Source organism: Tenrec ecaudatus, chromosome 1 (assembly GCF_050624435.1).
Source record: "Tenrec ecaudatus isolate mTenEca1 chromosome 1, mTenEca1.hap1, whole genome shotgun sequence".
NCBI lineage: Eukaryota > Metazoa > Chordata > Mammalia > Afrosoricida > Tenrecidae > Tenrec > Tenrec ecaudatus.
The window spans coordinates 23,911,770-23,928,095 of NC_134530.1; the positions used below are offsets into that span (position 1 = coordinate 23,911,770).

Here is a 16,326-nt window from a genome sequence, read left to right on the forward strand (position 1 = left end):
GTCTGTAGGAGGGCAGTGGGTCTTGTGGCTGTGGGGCTTTAACGAAGAGACTATAGCTGAGACCAAATGTGTGTGGCCCTAGGTGTGCAGCATTTTGGGTGGTAGGGCCTAGTTTACTGTCTCTATGTGAAGGTGGATCTGACGGCAGGCACGCGTGTGGCTGTGGCCGTAGATGGTCGTCCCCACTCGTGCTTCGCGTGTATGTGCGGCTGACCATCTGTCTCAGGGTCACTGTCTCCACTGGCCCCCCCGTGTGTGTATTTCTCTCCTTGGCACCAGCTGTGTTCCTGGGTGGCCCTGGATGCATGTGGAGCTGGAATTAGGTACCCAGTAGGCACCTCTATCCGTGCCTGGGTGGCCATCTCTAGTAGGTACCTCTGTGTCCCTGGGGGGCCTTTCCCACTCGTGTTACGCGTGCAGCTGTGGTTAGATGCGTGCGCATGTATGACCGTGGGGGGCCGCCCCCGGTTAAGCCTGTGTACTCGGGCAGTTGTGCGACCCCTCCTGCCCTGGGACCGGAATCGCGCGTGCGCGCCCGACCGCGGGCCTGGCAGGCGGGGCCCATCCGCGCGCCCGGCCGCCGCCATCGCCCCTTTAAGAGCGGCGCCCGCGGGCGGCGGGGGAGGTGGCGGCGGGCGGGGGCGCGCGCGGAGGGGGGCGCGCGCTTCCCGGAACAGCCGGCGCTGAGAGAAGCTAGAGGGAAAAAATAAAACCCGCGCACGGGCCGAAGCTGGCGACGCCGCCGCTGCGAGCTCCCCCACGCGGAAGATGCCCGCGGCGGGCGCGCGGGGCTGGGCGCTGTGAGGTCCGGGGCGCGGGGTAGCCATGGCGACGGCGAGCGCGGCCCGCGGCGCCGCCTGACAGGTGTGGGCCCGGCGGGACGGCGCGGAGCAGCATGTACGCCAAGGGGGGCAAGGGCTCGGCCGTGCCCTCCGACAGCCAGGCCCGCGAGAAGTGAGTGGGACCGCGGGGCGCGGGACTTCCGTGGGCTCCGACGCCGGCGGGCGGGCGGGCGCGCGCGGGGCACGTGGGCGGGGGCGCGCGGCGGGCGGGCGCGCGCGGGACCCGAGGGGCGAGGAGTCGCGAGAGTTCGGGGGGCGTGCGGGGCCCAGAGGGCAGGAGAGCGGGGTGCGTGAGACCCGGGGGCGCGGGGGACCTGGGGGCGCGAGTCAAGACGGTCGGAGGGCCGCGCAAGCCCCGAGGGAGTTCAGGGGGCGCGAGATTTAAAGGGACGGGAGCCGCTGATGGGGCGCGCGGGCTCGGCGGCGGGGGGAGGGGGCACAGCCTGGGCGGCGGGGGGAGTTGGGGTGAACAGTGGCCGGGTGGGTGCCGCCTCTTGCAGCTCGGGGGGAAGTTTCCCTAGCCGGTGGGACTGGCCACTCTGGGTACCGGTGCCTCGGGGAGGCCGGAGGGGATGCCAGCCACCTGTCCGGGCGGGGGCAGCTGCGAGGCGGGCCCCGGGCTGGCCCTCGGGGCTCTGGGCTGACCCCACGGCCGAGGGCGGGTCCAGCCCCTTCCCGGATGCTGAGACCAATGCGCAGAGGCAGCGGGTGCTGCATGGCTGGGCGCTCCCTGCTCCCGGCTGTGCTGGGTTCCACTCAGCTTTCCTGGTTTGCACTATTACCGCATCAGGGCGAAGGAAAGGGTGCCAGAGGAAAAGATGCTGGCACTGGTGGCCTGGGTCGGCAGCTAGCCAGCCATCCGGATGGTGACCCGCTCCCATGGTCTCCCAGGATGCCTGGGAGTGTGGCTTCTAGGGCATGGGCGGTAAAGAGCAGCACCCGCTGACCTCTCTCTCCCAGACCTGTCGAGTCTTGCCCCAACTGACTCCACGGAGCATTTGTTCTCTGCCCAGGCCCAGGGTCACTGGGAAACAGCCTGCATGCTCAGAAGGCGTGAGGCCCACCCCCAGGACCTCTTGCCTAGCCACATAGGTATGGTGATGTTGAAGTACCTGACCCTCTGGGCGTCTTTGGACTGGCGCCTGAGTGCTGCTCAGATTGGAAGAAGGGGGCGGTTAGCATAACCTGTCTAAATCTTGGATCCTTTGGCTTTACACAGCCTTCAATTCTCTGATTGCAGCATCAGAAGCCCCCAGCCACAGCTACCTACCCCCACCCCCGGGTGCTATATCCGCAGCACACCCTCAACTCTGGGTGCCCAGGGCACCTCCTCTCACCCAGTGGAGGGGCTTTGCTGCTAAAGGAAGCTTGGAAAACCAATGGTCCAGTGCCCCACTTCACTGACAAGATGTCACCCTGATGTGTGGGGACCCCTTGCTAGAGAGGAATGAGGGGCTTTTGCTCCCTGAGCCTTCGTATTGTCTCCAGAGATGTGGGCCCCTCTCACCAGAGAGAACTCAGGGACTTGGCTGAGGATGGCCACCAGGCAGTCAGCCCTCAGGAAGTGTCAGCCACTGGCCAAGCTACTTCCTGTCTGAGCCTTGGTTTCCTCCTGGGGTGAAAGTGCCTCTGCTCCAGCTCCTGACCCTCCAGGATGGTGTTTCCCGCCTGCCTCCTGCAGTGGAGCCTGCCAGCCTTTTGGGGTCCCTGGGTGAGGGCAAGACAGATGGGTTGTGTTTGGTTTTGAGTGGACAGATTGGTGGTTCAAGCCAACCCACAGGTACCTCAGAAGAAAGGCCTGGTAATCTGCTTCTGAAAGGTCACACTAGTTGGAGCAGTTCCACTCTGCACGCGTGGGGCTGCCCTGGGTCCCTGTCCATTGACAGCAACAGACAGCTTCCCCCCCCCCCCCCCGCCCTCTCCCGGCCCAAGTTCCCATGACACTCCATAGGGGGCTTACCAGGATCGCCCCACCTCAATCTGGTTCAGAAAGGATCCAAAAGCTGGCCCCCAGCTGATAGATGATGACATGCAGCCAGCGGGGAGTGTGGTGAGGTGAGGGTGAGGCAGAGAAGGCTGGCAGGAAGTGGCTGGGGTCCTTAAAAGAGGCTGGCTCCCCCCTAAAACTGAGCATTACCAACCACCGACAAAGAGGCCTCTAGGGTCCTACTGTGCCATCCCCTTGGCCATTGGCCTTGAATCATTAAAAATAACACAAAGGTGACCGGTTGAAGTCACCTTGCCCTCTTCGACCCCAATCCTTGAGGTTCTCCACTCCAGAGCAGCAGGAGGCTGACTCTCTTGCACTCCATGTTCAGTGCTTGCTCGGTGTGTATTTGACTCGCTCTCCATGAGATCAGAGTGCAGGGAGATGTAGTTGCCCCCCTCCCCAAGGCCTTCTACTTCACATCCCAGTGAGGCCTGGGTAACAGCAGATGGGTGGGAGTCAGTAGGGCAGAGAAGCCTCTGGTAGGGTCGCTGGAGTAAAGGCCCCGTGGTAGGGAGAGAAGTGGGGTGTGTGCACACCTGTGTGGGACCACCAGGTCAGGCACAGGTCACATGGCCCTCTTAGGCCAAGCTGGCAGCACCTGTGACCCATCAGCTATGGGGGTGGGGTGGGGGAGTGAGGGACAGATGGGCAGCAGCTGCTGCAGGTGTCATCAAAATAGAATGGGAGGCCATGGAGGGAGGGACCTGGGAGGGTCAGGGAGGCGGAGAGAAGCTGTGGAGGAGGTGGGGCTCAAGAAGGACTGGCAGTTTGCTTGGTCCCCTAGCTCCTGGGGCCAGGAATGTGGAAAAGGCACCATATAGGACCTCTGCCTTTTCCTGACCCCCTTGCCCTTCCCAGCCTGGATCCCCATCCCCGAAAGGCCTGAGCATCCTAGGAATCTGCTGCCCCCACCCTGCCTCCTGGCTAGATGCCTCTGGGAAGGAAACTAGCCTGGCCAATTGCAATCTGGTGGGGTCCAGAGCGGCTCTGCTCCCATCCCCCCTCCCTCACAGCTCACCTGGGGCTGGGGCCTGAATGCTGCCATGCCTCTCCCCATGAGTGTGTGGCTTCAGAGGGGCAGGGGTCTGGGTCACACGGGCCTCCCAGCACAGCACTGAGGGAGACCTCGGCTAATCTAGAGCAGCGGTTCTCAACCTGTGGTACAAGACCCCTTTGGGGATCGAGTGACCCTTTCACAGGGGTCGCCCGATTCTAACAGTAGCAAAATGACAGTCATGAAGTAGCAACGAAAATAATTTTATGGTTGGGGGGGGTGTCGCCACAACATAAGCTGTATGAAAGGGTTGCAGCATTAGGAAGGTTGAGAACCCCTGTTCTAGAGCCTGGGGGTGGAGGGCAGAGTCTGGTGGGAGTGGGGAAAGGACTCAGGTGGGTTGAGGGGATGGAGCCCCCTTGAGCGTACAGCGGGCGGGAACTGGACAGCCAAAGGGTTGCCTGGGACAGGAGGCTGTGTAACTCCAGGCAGGCCGCTGGGAGAGCAGGGCTGAGTCAGGGGAAGGTTATTTTCGGATGGGGCCCTGCCAGCCAGGAGGGTGGGCCGCCCATCTGTGGGGGAGGCAGCACTGAGCTGAAAGATGGCAGCGTCCAGAAGGGCCCCAGGATGTCTCCTGCCTTCAGCTCCCACTATCAGGGGATCCAGGCCCTTGGGGCTGGACACGTTGTGGAGGAGGCCATTAGACTCTGAAGAGGAACAGCGTTGGGGCCCAGGAAAGGTAGTGCTGGTACTGCCCAGCACCCCCTCCCCACCCCACCCCCACCCGGCAATACTCCCTGCTCACTTAAGGTGGGTGGGTGACAGAGGCTCCTTCAGGGGACTCCGCCCCACTGGCAAGCATCTCAGGGGTGGTCATGTAGTAAAGACAGGGCCATGGCCTTCCGTGCCCGTGAGGAAATGCTGAACAGAACCGAATTCAGCCAGCAAGTAGGGCTTGGGGCCGGGATGTAGTGTCCCTGGGCAGGTGGTCTCAAGGAGGGGCTCTGCAGACAGGGTCTCCCTCTGTGGAGGAGCTGGCCTGGTTGAGCCGCCAGGAAGGAGGCAATCTATTGAGAAGAGGGTATTGGGGTTCCAGGTTCAGTGGAGGCAGAATGGAACAGTGAGGGAACAGGGTGTCAGCAAATGAGGTTGAGGGTGGGCACAGTGAGGGCCTGTCTGGGGTCTGAGTGCCCGCCCCTTCCTCCAAGGCTGGCCTTGTACGTCTATGAGTATCTGCTGCACGTGGGAGCCCAGAAGTCCGCCCAGACCTTTCTGTCCGAGGTATGTGGGTCCTCTGCCTGCTCCCGGACCTCCCTTTCCTTCGGGGGTTCTGTGGGTGGGAGCTTCGGGCAGACCTCCGTCACATCACCCATCATCTTCCTCCTACAGATCCGATGGGAGAAGAACATCACGTTGGGGGAGCCCCCAGGGTTCCTGCACTCCTGGTGGTGGTGCGTGTGGGGGCAGGACACGGGCAGGGGGAGGGCGTGGGGAGGGCAAGGGGGCACTGGCGGGGAGGAACCATGCCCCCTCCTGCCTCACAGTGTGTTCTGGGATCTGTACTGCGCGGCTCCGGACCGGAGAGAAGCCTGCGAGCACTCCAGCGAGGCCAAGGCCTTCCAGGACTATGTGAGTTCCATGGGGACTTGGGGACTGGACGGAGGAAGGTGTAGGCCACTCCCGTTGGGTGGGGCGCCTCTTAACGCAGCCAGAGGCAAGGGAGCGGGAACACTATGGTCACAGTTAAGTGACTTCACCTCAGCCAGCCTCGCTTTCCCCAAGGGCTAAACCCGGAGGCTGAGGGAGGCTGGGGCAGTGGCGCATGGCCCCCAGCTTCTCCTCCGTGCTCTGGCGGGGATACCAGGCGTGAGGCCTGGACCCGCTGTTCCTCCTCTGGCCGTGCCTTGGGCGTGGGTTCGCCGCGGCCTCTCGGAAACCGGCGCCTTCCCTGCTGGGCACCACCCCAACCCTTCCTGGAAACGCGGGCTGTGCGCACTCTCCAGGGGCGCCCCCTGCCCGCGTACGCCCCCACGCCTCCCGGCTCCCGCGGGTGTCTCCGCGTGGGCTCGGCTCTCGCCCTCCGTGGGGGGCGGGGGGCGGTGTCTCCTGGGCTCCGCTCCTGAGTTCTGCCCTGCGTTGGAGTCAGCAAGCGCGCTTCCGTGAGTGCGCCCTGGTTGTCATGGCAGCGCCAGAGCGTCGGGAGAAGGCGCGGGGACTGGAGACCGGGTCCCCGCGGGGCGCAGGAAGCTTGGCGAGCATCCTGCGGCCGACGGCGGCGGGGGAAGGGGGGAGGGAGCGTCCCCCATCCCCCGCCGGTCGTTCCGCCTTCCCGTCTCCGCTGCTCCCGGCCGAGGACTGACCTTGGCGTCTCCAGGAAATGCTTGCGCCCAGCCGGTCGCCATGGCAACTTGAGCCCCGGTCCCGGGTGCCTCCAGAAAGTGATTCACCTAGGGGGTCCAGCCCGCACCGGTGGGGCAGGTGTAGGGAAGGCCTGGGCCAAAGTGAACCTGCAGGCCCTAAAGTTGAGGGGTACCTGTACTCCCGCCAGCCGCCCTGCTACCAGCCCCACCAGGAAATGCGCCGGCGCCTGCCCGCCCCCAGCCCCCAGGTACCCCAGCTGCCTAGGCAGGCATCTCCAGGGCGCAGCTGCCCCAGGCCCCCGGTGCAGAGTGCAGAAGGAAGGGAAGTGGCGCCTCCCTCCCCAGCGGGGCCCTGCAGAGAGCGCTCTGACACGTGGGTCTGTGGGAGTTGCCCCTGACGCACCCCCCCACCCCCATCCCCGGCTTAACAGGCTTTCTAGGCGGGACTGGTTTCGAGCTTCGCCTGGAGAGCGGTTGGAGGGGCCCTGCTCTGGTAGCTGAAGGGCTCCCCGCCCCCAACCCTTCTACCCAGACCCTCAGCTCCCTGCAACCCTGCCTCGGGCTATGGCTCCTTGGAGACGGGCCTCCCACACTCTGCACCTCCCCCCCTCCCCCAAGTGCCCCTCTGGCCACTAAGCCTAGCCTGGGTCCCGGAACGAAGCGGAAGTGGCCTGAGGGCCTTTCCCAAACTGCATCTTTGCTCCGCCCTCCGCCCCCTTCCCAGCTGCCGTTCGCTCTGCTAGTTTTCTGTGATGTGGGCCGAGGGCTTCTGCCTTGCTGCCGGGATTGACCCGGAAGCTGCGAATGATTCCTTTTGCACCCAGGTGGGGTGGTGGTTTGGGTGCTCTTGGGTGGCCCAGGGGTCCAACAGCTGACCAAGAGTCGGGGCGTTTGCTTGGGGAAGAGATGCGGTGGCCTTCCCGCAAGCTGCCTATTTTGGGACAGTTCTGTGGTGCTCTGACTCGGAATTTGACTCCGTAGCTACAGATTTGGGTTCTTTGTCTTTTAGGGGAGACCTGTGGACCTAGGCCAAGCTGCCTTACTACCTGGGGGCAGGGTGGGGGTTGGAGCCCTCCCTGGAGGCCAGCCTGGACTTCTCTCTGCTTGTTAGAGGGCTGGGGTAGGTTGCCCCGGGAGGGTGCAGAGAGTTGGACTCAGCTGCCAACCCAAAGGTTGGGAGGTTGAGTCTACCACGCGGCGCTTCAGAAGCAAGGTGTGGGAAACTGAAGCGCAGTCCCACTGGGGCACGCTTGAGCAGGGGTGTCAGGCCACCTCAGATTCAGAGAGTAAGCACTGTTCCGTCGGTCAGGGTCTGCTCGCGGGCTCGGACCCAGATGGCTAGCCAGGGTCATGCCTCCCCTTGAACATCTCTAGACTCAAAAGACTCTGGGACCCAGCTCCAGGATTTCATTAGCTGCTTCCCAGCCAGGAGTCCCTGGGGGGCAGCTGCTCACTGGGTCAGCAGTTAGAATCCAATCACTGCTCTGGTGGAGCAGGAAGAGGGTTTCTACTCACCTACATCCTACCACTTAGATACCCACAGGGGCAGCGCTGACCTGCCCTAGAGTGTTGCTATGAGTCAGAGTGGACCCTCTGGCAGCGAGAGTTTGGAGTCCCTTAGCACCTTCCTGGGTGTGATGGGAGGCAGGGCCCTTGCTGAAGGCCACCCAGTGGGCCAGAGAGGCCTGTCCAGGACTGCAACCCAAGACTCCTCCCTCCTGGGAGGCCTCTTCCCTGCCCCCCCCCCCCCCGTGGGTGGTGCACAGATGAAGTGGCTCTGGGTATAGCTCCTAGGTCACCTGCCCACTGACAGAGCCATCACCCCTATTTAGAAAGGTTGACCTCTGTCAAGGACAAGGGGATGTCCCAGGAGACTTGTCCTGACTTGTCCCCACCATCTCCCCCTCCTGCAGAGCACTGCAGCAGCCCCCAGTCCTGTGATGGGGAGCCTGGCCCCCAACGATGCCATGGCCCCTGGCTTCTTCCAGGTATGACTGAGGTTGGTCGCTTGGGATTAGGGCAGGAGAGCAGGGCCTGAGGGAGCCCTTTGGCCCTGAGACACAGAACCCGACCACCCAGCCTCCTGCGTCTTTGGTACCCCTGCCCCTTCCTTGGCTGGACTAGTAAGGCTGCAGAACACACTGAGGCAACCGGGGTGACCACGCTTCCCCCAACCCCTCTGGTTCTGTTATCCTATGGCTCCCCCAGCTCCCAGCCCCCCTCCCCCAACATTTCTATGCTGGGCCTCAGAGTCAGGCAGGATGCTGAGCCCACCACCCACACACACACCACCTTCCCTGCCCACTGTGCCCCAAGTACCAGGTGCTCTGCTCGCCTGGAGAAGGGACTGCTAGATTTTGGGGTTCCTTTGAATAGAAACAGGGTAGTGTGGGGGTGGTTAGGGGGAGGCGCTGACCCCCCACCCACCTCTTCCAGCCCTTCATGTCACCGCGGTTCCCAGGGGGCCCCCGGCCCACCCTGCGGATGCCGAGTCAGGTGAGAGAGGGATGGGGGGTGGGGGACCCAAGGCTGGGGGCACGGGACACCCTGGGCTCAGTGTTGCCCCTCCCTCTGCAGCCTCCAGTAGGGCTTACAGGCTCCCAGCCCCTCCTCCCTGGTGCAATGGACCCCTCCCCTCGGGCACAGGGTGAGTAAGGAGTACTAGCTGGTGTTGCTGCCCCAGCCCCTCAGCACCCCAACCCCACCACCTCCCCAGTCTAAGTGCCCTTCCTTCTGTTCCCAGGACATCCCAGCATGGGTGGGCCAATGCAGCGGGTAACTCCTCCCCGGGGCATGGCTGGTGTTGGGCCTCAGGTAAGGCTAACCTGGGGGCCATGGTGGGAGAGAGAGTTGGAGGGGTGACCCCTCCTCATTGACCGTTCATCTTGGCAGGGCTATGGAGGCAGCATCCGGCCCCTGCCCAGCCCCCTCACTGGCCCTGGACTGCCTACCTTGAACATGTAAGACCCACAGCCTGGACACAGTGGACCCACACTCTGGTCCACTCCTGTGGAGGAGTCCTTCTGTGACACTACAGTGGCATTCCTTGGGTGGGGAAAGAGGCCTGAGCTGTGGTCAGCCACTTCCATTTGGGTGCATGTGGAGGGTGGGGGTTGGTCTACGAGGGCGAGGTTGTGCGCCCCTAGCCTGAGCCCATGGTCTTTTCTAGGGGCCCAGCAGTCCGAGGCCCATGGGCCAGTCCTAGTGGCAACTCGGTGAGTCCCAGGCTAGGTGGGTGGGGGGCTGGGGTTTCCAGCCGCGGTGGGCCATCACTCAGGGTGGTCTCTCTGCGCAGGTCTCCTACTCCTCGGCCTCTCCTGGCAGCTACACAGTGAGTGTCCCGGAATCGGGTCGGGGGTGGCCGTTGAGGGAGCTTTCTCACCTCCCCATCTGCCTCCTGTGCAGGGACCCCCTGGAGGTGGGCCCCCCGGAACACCCATCTTGGCCAGCCCTGGAGGTATATGCCTGGGGAAACAGGGCTGGAGGGCGGAGGACCCTCCCCTTGACCTCACCCCTTGACCCCACCACTTCTTCCCAGACTCCAACTCCAGCGAGAGCATGTACACCATCATGAACCCCATCGGGCCTCCAGGCCGGGCTAACGTGAGTGCGGACCGGCTAGGGGGCGGGTTAGTGGGCTCGGTACTGCAGCCTGAGGTCATACTGCGCCCCCCCCCCCCCCTAGTTCCCGCTCGGCCCTGGCCCTGAGGGCCCCATGGCTGCCATGAGTGCAATGGAACCCCATCACGTGAACGGATCCCTGGGTGAGTACTTGCTGGGGGGATTCCAGCCCCGTTTCCTGCTCAGATCCCCTCCTAGCACCCCCAGACCAGGACCCCTGTGGCTGGGCACTGGCTGGGCTGCAGTGTGCTTAGGGGCGGGGTTGGGGAGACATCTGGCGGACCCCGCCCTCAGACGCACTCAGGGCCTGAGCTGGGTTTGGTTGGTCTGTCCACAGGCTCTGGCGACATGGACGGGTTGCAGAAGGTGAGGCCTGCGATGGGAGGTGGGGCTCCGGGTCCAGAGAAGCCTCGGGTGGGCGGGGCCACGGGGAGGGGCGTGCGGTGTCGTCATGGGGCGGGGCGGGGCCGGGCTGACCGCGGCCACCCCTAGAGCTCCCCGGGCGCCGGCCTGAGCAATGCCCCCGGCACCCCACGGGACGACGGCGAGATGGCGGCCGCCGGGACCTTTCTGCACCCATTCCCGAGCGAAAGCGTAAGCGACTGCGTCGACTCCCCCCCCGCGGCGGCGGCGTCGGGCCGGAGGGGCCTGGCGGGCAGACCCCGGCGGGGCGGCCGGGGGGCCAGAGCAAGACCGTGACCGCGGCGGGCCAGGTGGGGGGGCGGCCGCGGCACTCCTTCCCCTCCCTGCCCTTCCCTCCTGGCTCCCCATCCCCGGGATTCCTGCCCTGGGTAGCCTTTCCTGCATTCTGCCCCACCCTGCCCACCTGGGACCCGGCCCCACCCATCCCTGCCTCATTGCCCACCCCACCCCCACTTCCCACCCCGGGAGGGGGAGGCAGGTCCCAGCAGAAATCTTATTAGCTGAGCCTGTGCGCCGCGGACGCCCCCCTCTCTCCGCAGTATTCCCCCGGGATGACCATGAGCGTGTGAGGGACCTCCGCCTGGGGCCCGGGGCTCCTTGCTCAAGGCCACATTTCTGGCTCCTGGGCCCCCACGCTGAGCGAGCTTGGCAAGCCCTGGCCCACCCGGACTTTTCATTTTCTAAAAAAAAAACGCAAGGACCTCAAAGAAGAGCTCCCCTGTATGGCCCTTCCCTGCGGCTCTTTGTATTTTGTCCCGAGGGGACTTCTGGGAGGGCACAATAAATGTAATTGTGTGTTTTGGTAACTGCCTCAAATTTCTTCATGTCCATCTGTGACAAAACCCCATCATCCACCCCCCACCCCCGCACAAAGCTGAAAGGTCAGGGGAGGCAGAGGGTCTCTGGGGATCTTACAGAAGGGTGGGGGTGGGGGTGGAGAGCCTAGGCCAGAGGCAGAGGAGGGCGGGACGGGACCCCTGGTGGGGAGAGAGCAGGCACAAAAGGCTTAGTTGTGATAGTGGCACCAGCTTTATTATTGACGGGAATGGGGGGGGCAGCGCCAGCAGACTGCAGCCTCAGGGGGTGGCCTCGGCCTGCAGATGGCCATTGGCATCACCGGTGCAGCCGTTGGGGGCAGCAGGGACTGGCCCTTTGCTGTACAGCACAGGATGATGGGCCACGGGCCCGGTCGGCTTGAGCACAGGGTCGGGGCGCTCCATCTTGTGCTCCAGCAGCATGTGGTTCTGTGGTGGAAGTCCCAGACAGGCCCTGGAGGGCCACAGGGGGACTCAGCAGGCCAGGAACAGCTGGGAAGGCCACCAGGGTCCCCGACTCCAGCCCAACCCCAACCAGCACACCTCGAGCCCCTCAGGTGCACCGACTCACTTGAGAATATTCTCGATGCAGCTGCGTTGGCGGAAGAGGGCATTGACCACAGGGCTGCCCGGGGGCACTAACGGCGCCTTAAAAAGGAAGCCAAGCAGGGCCAGCACGGAGTGGAAGCCCTGTGGCTCTGGGTCCGTGTCCGTGCAGAAGCTCACTCGCTGGCACAACTCAGTCAGTAGCACCAGGTCCAACATGATGGGCGTGGCCAGCAGCGAGTCCTGGGAGGGTGGGGGTGTGAGTGGGTGGTACCCTGGGTGGGTTAACCCCCATCCACCCTCAGCCTCACCCCTGCACCTCGCAGGTGTTGTGCAACACCAGGGTGTTGGTGCCGCCCAGCATCAGCTCTGAGGTGTACTCGTCCAGGGCCCGCTTGCTGTCGCCCACATAAGGCACATACTTGATCACCACCTGGGGGGCAGGGGACCACAAGAAGTCACACCAGCTGCTGGGTACCCCCCTCCCTGCCCACCTCAGGGGGCCCCCAGGTCCTCACGCACACAGTGGTCAGGCCCCTCGCCAGGCGTGTAGAGCACTGGGTTACTGAGCACCATGTCGTCCACCACATTGCTCTTGGACACCTCCTTGGAGCGGAACTGCGATGGAGCGGACAGGTTCTGCCCATCATTGTTGCCCAGGTGGTTGTAGCTGACGATGGACATGGTCTGCGGGATAACAGTCCTGTGGCACTCCACCAGCGTCCTCTCTCCCAGCCCTCGACCCCTCCCCCACCAGCCACCCTAGTCTCTCACCTTGAGCCCAGAGCTGATGAGGAAGTCCACCAGCACAGACTTGACCTTGGTCTGGCCAGTCTTGAAGTCATCCCCGCCCACGAAAACGCGGTGCTGCCGAGCTAGCTCCAGCGCCCCCGGCACCAGTGTGTTCTGGGGGGACCCGTTGAGGAAGGCACAGCCCTCCAGGATGCTGGCCACAGCAAAGAGTGTGGACGGGGACACCTCCCCACCGGCCTGTGGATGTGGGGCAGGGGGCAGTCAGCCAAGGGGCTGGGCTCTGATCCCGGCCCGGCCTGCCTCAGCATACTCCCACCTCAATGGTTCGAAGCAGGTTCTCGGCGGTGTCGTTGCAGCCTGGGACCACGTCGCAAAAGCGCTCGGTGTTGGCTGTCCACAGCACGATGACCTTGTCCAGTCCCTTGCTGGCCCAGAAGTCTCGGATGTCCTTTCGGATCTGTTCCAGCTGGGGGAAGGTGGGAGGAGGGAGACAAAGCACCCAGGCCTTCAGCTGCCCAAGCTTGAAGGGGGGCCTGAACTTGTCACCCTCTGTGATGGGGGGCGGGGGAGAGCTGGGGCCATAAGAAAAGGGGGAACCGGTGGGGAGGAGGCAATAGGTGGAGGTGTCGGGCAATAATCGGCAAAGGCCAGGTTTGTTTTCTTAAAGGGGGGGACCAAAGTGGCACCTGCTGCGCACGCGTGCCCGGGATGAGGTTGTCCGCACGGGTGCCCTGGTTGGCCGCGATGAACTCCGGGATGTAGACGGACGGGCGCGGGCGCAGGCTCTCCATGTGGGACCACAGCTGCTCCTGTAACCCCCAATCCAGCACCTGCGCACGCCGCATCGCCTGGGCCAGGTTCAGTGATGAGATGTCCCAGCCTGGGGGCGACCCTCAGGCTGGTCAGCCTCACTTGGCCCTCGGCCACTGCCCACTGTGCGGCCCCGCCCCCGCCCGGGCCCCACGCACCGTCGAACACCAGGTCATCAGGAGCCACCATGGGCAGCAGAGCGCGGAAGGGCACGTGCACCTCCTGGCCCTCGGCATCCAGGCCCAGGCTCACGGTGCCCGCCTGCGTCAGCGAACCATAGTAATTGGCTTCCTGCGGGTAACAGGCCGCGTGAGGGGCGGGGCCGGGGAGCGCTGGCCCCGCCCCCTGGCCGATCACGCCGCGGGAGGCCCCGCCCACAGAGACCACGCCCTCGTGGACGCCCCCTCCCCTCGGTGGACTCTGCTCTCCCCCGCCCGCCCCCGGAAGCGAAACCACCGGACGGACGGACCCCCGTGGCGTTCCCTCCCTCGGGGGAGCCTTCCAGGGCGCCCCTCGCCCTGCGGAGGAGTGAGCGCCGTCCCCCGCGGGGTCCCCCGGTGGAATCCTCTCGCCACGCGCCCCCACCTTGCGTCCCGTGCGCGTGGGCCAGGACAAGCGCAGCCGGTTGGCCAGCACGGCGGCGGTCAGCGTGGAGCCGTTGTTGCCGCCCCAGCCGACCAGCATGACCCCAAGGCGGGGCACCTGCCGGCTCGTCCGGAAGGTGAAGCGCGTGGACGTGGGGTGCACCTGGGAGGGGGGCGGCGGCGCTGAGTCTGGGGTGCTCGCCCCGCCCCGCCCCCTCTGCTCGGCGGGGACCGTTGGGCGGGCTGCCCACCTTGAGCACAGCGCCCTGGCGGCTGACGCGAGTCGTCCGGTACTCGTACTGAGCCTCGATGGCCTCGGGGCCGTAGACCACGTCGGGGCTCTCCACCACAAACTCGGCGGCCGTCTGCATCGCGGCGGGCTGCGGGGGGCGGGGGGCGGGCGGGCTGCGGGGACGCGAGCCGGCGGACTCGGCGCGAGGAGGAGCGGGGTGGCGGGTCGCGGGACGCACTCACCAGTCCGGCGCGGGCGCGGGGCGGGCAGCGCGAGCCGGCGGGACGCTCAGGCTCCTGGGGAAAAGCGCGCGCCCCGCCCCGCCCCGCGCCGCCCCGCCCCCGGAAGGAGGGGCCCGGGAGGGAGCGCGGCCTCACTGGGCCGACGCCCGCAGCCCCATCTCCACTGAGCACTACCAGGCCAAGTGCTGTCGGGTGGTCGCGGGGGTGGGGGCACAGCCAGGGAGAGGAGACGGAGGCAGCAGCGGGGGCGGGGGTGGACCAGCAGAAAGCCAAATCAGAGTTCCTGGATCAGGTCGCCCCCAAACTTGGAAACCACGCTCCGCAGAGCTCACAGCATGCTCCCTCGTTTGTACTCTGCGAGGCTCCCTCAGCCTCACCCAATGAAAACACTCCAAAGAGGCGAGAGCACAATGGGCGGGGCAGCCGCTGCAGGAGCGGGGTGCTGGGAGGTATTTTTCTCCTATAGACATTGAGACCCAATTACAGGGCGGAGAAGCTGTTCTTGGAACGCAGCTTGGAGGGCGATGGCGTTTTGCTGAGGTCAGCAGCTCCTCCTCAGGGGCCCTGCAGGCGGGGGGCGGGGGACGGCGTTCAGGGGCTGACTGGGAAAGGAGGGCACTTTGCTTCTGCCAGATGCCCGGGCCAGCCCTGCGTTAACTCCTGACTGTGGCACACGCAGAATGGGGGTTTAGAGGGCCTGGGTCGGGCCTGGTCTTGGGTCAACACGGGGGCACCTGGGAGGTTTATCTCAGTCACGTGGGGCGTCTGGTTCTCTGCAGTAAGCCAGTTTCTAGGACAGAGCCTGGAGGGCTTCTCGGGGATCAGGTAAAATTCAACGCTGTCAGCCTGGGACCCCTACTTCCTGCCCCTCTCCCGCCCCCTCGCCATGACAGGGTAGACTGTGGGGTGGCTGCTGAGATATTTCCCCAGCGGCCTTGGTTCCCCCACCTGCAGCAGGATTGGCTGAGGGCAGGCAGTCCGTGGGGAGGGGGGCAGGGGCTGGCCCATCAGCAGTGGTGGCCCCCTCTAGCTAGCCAGGCGACAAAGGAGCGTGGGAAACCAGCGGGACGCTGCAGGGCAGGCGGCTCCCCCAGGAACTTTCCAAAACAAGTGGCCTCCTCCAGCCGGAAAATTTCCATGGCTGGAGCTGACCCAAAAGGTGGATAGATGGGATGTTTGGGGCCTGGCCTTAGAGCAGGAACTCTTGGGGCCTGGGCAAGGCCTAGCCCTGGACACTCTTGTCTGGTACAGGGGGAAGCAAGACTTGGCTACCCAGCCAGTGGGGACCAGGGGTAGGAGCACGCCAGAGGGCTGGAAAGGCTTCCTAATGAACGTGGCCACTGGGAAGGGTTTTGAGGTATGAAGAGTTTGCTGGCAACTAGGGAAGTAAAAAAGTGGGGGTGTCAGGCCCAGGAATGGGGTGAGGGAATCTTACGGCCACATGTGAGGGATATACAAAGGATACAACAGCTCAGGACCCGACAGGCATCCCAACATTCATAGGTGGGGGACACAGGCCCAGGTACCCCTCTTGGAGTAGTTGGGTAAGGGGATGGCAGGGGCAGGGCTGACATTGCCAGCAATCACATAGCACTGCAAGGGATGGAAGAGCCAGGCATAGGCCTGGGAGGGGCGAGGACGCAGCCGCTACAAGCATCAGGGTGCAACGAGGGCCACGGGGTGAGTATGATTCAGGTCAGCGGGCAGGCAGCAGATGGTTGGGCCCTATAATCCCAGGCCATTTGGGGGTCATCTCCCTGCTATGGTACAAGGGACAGGCCCAAGAACACTGGGGCCCAAGGGTGTGGGATTCCCAGGGCAAAAGTGAACAAACAGCCAGTGGCAGGTGGGGGTGCAGCTGGCTGCTGGGCAGTGGCAGGTCAGAGGAGGTGCCAGGCAGGGGCGGTGATGCCCGGAGGATGAGGACAAAGAAGATGTTATCTGTGTGACTTGTACACACTGCCCCTTGGGCTGCTGGCAGCTACTCCTGTGTCTCTCAGAACTTGAGCCAAGGTCGCAGCCAGCCGACTGCCCACTGCCCCCCGAGTCTGCAGTGACTGTGGGAGTGAGTGTGCAGGGCCTCACCGCCTTGTCTCCCTTGGTTTTCCTTCCTC

The 16,326-nt window shown here is 64.5% G+C and overlaps 2 protein-coding genes across 8 annotated transcripts; one reads left to right on the plus strand and one right to left on the minus strand.

Moving 5' to 3' along the window:
• The first annotated feature begins 639 nt into the window (after nt 1-639).
• SSBP4 (single stranded DNA binding protein 4) lies at nt 640-11,032 on the plus strand. Of its 7 annotated transcripts, none has more exons than XM_075549031.1 (17): nt 642-954; nt 5,035-5,107; nt 5,216-5,277; nt 5,371-5,455; nt 8,100-8,174; nt 8,623-8,682; nt 8,764-8,833; nt 8,930-9,000; nt 9,079-9,146; nt 9,356-9,401; nt 9,482-9,517; nt 9,592-9,643; nt 9,725-9,789; nt 9,872-9,950; nt 10,145-10,173; nt 10,300-10,520; nt 10,770-11,032. In XM_075549031.1, the coding sequence occupies exons 1-16, from the start codon at nt 896-898 to the stop codon at nt 10,504-10,506; spliced, it is 1,137 nt and encodes a 378-aa protein (XP_075405146.1). In that variant the 5' UTR covers nt 642-895; the 3' UTR covers nt 10,507-10,520; nt 10,770-11,032. The 7 variants fall into 7 exon arrangements, with proteins under 7 accessions (XP_075405147.1, XP_075405149.1, XP_075405146.1 ...); XM_075549033.1 differs by having other exon boundaries at nt 643-954; nt 10,300-10,401; XM_075549027.1 differs by lacking the exon at nt 642-954 and adding an exon at nt 4,262-4,636.
• Nucleotides 11,033-11,245: 213 nt separating this feature from the next.
• Nucleotides 11,246-14,218, minus strand: ISYNA1 (inositol-3-phosphate synthase 1). Its single transcript, XM_075549035.1, has 10 exons — nt 13,990-14,218; nt 13,740-13,901; nt 13,313-13,445; nt 13,031-13,224; nt 12,661-12,810; nt 12,366-12,581; nt 12,114-12,278; nt 11,911-12,024; nt 11,617-11,834; nt 11,246-11,499 (listed from the first exon to the last, which is right to left on the minus strand). Exons 1-10 carry the CDS (start codon nt 14,107-14,109, stop codon nt 11,307-11,309), a joined length of 1,665 nt encoding a protein of 554 aa, XP_075405150.1. The 5' UTR covers nt 14,110-14,218; the 3' UTR covers nt 11,246-11,306.
• Between the last annotated feature and the right edge of the window lie 2,108 nt (nt 14,219-16,326).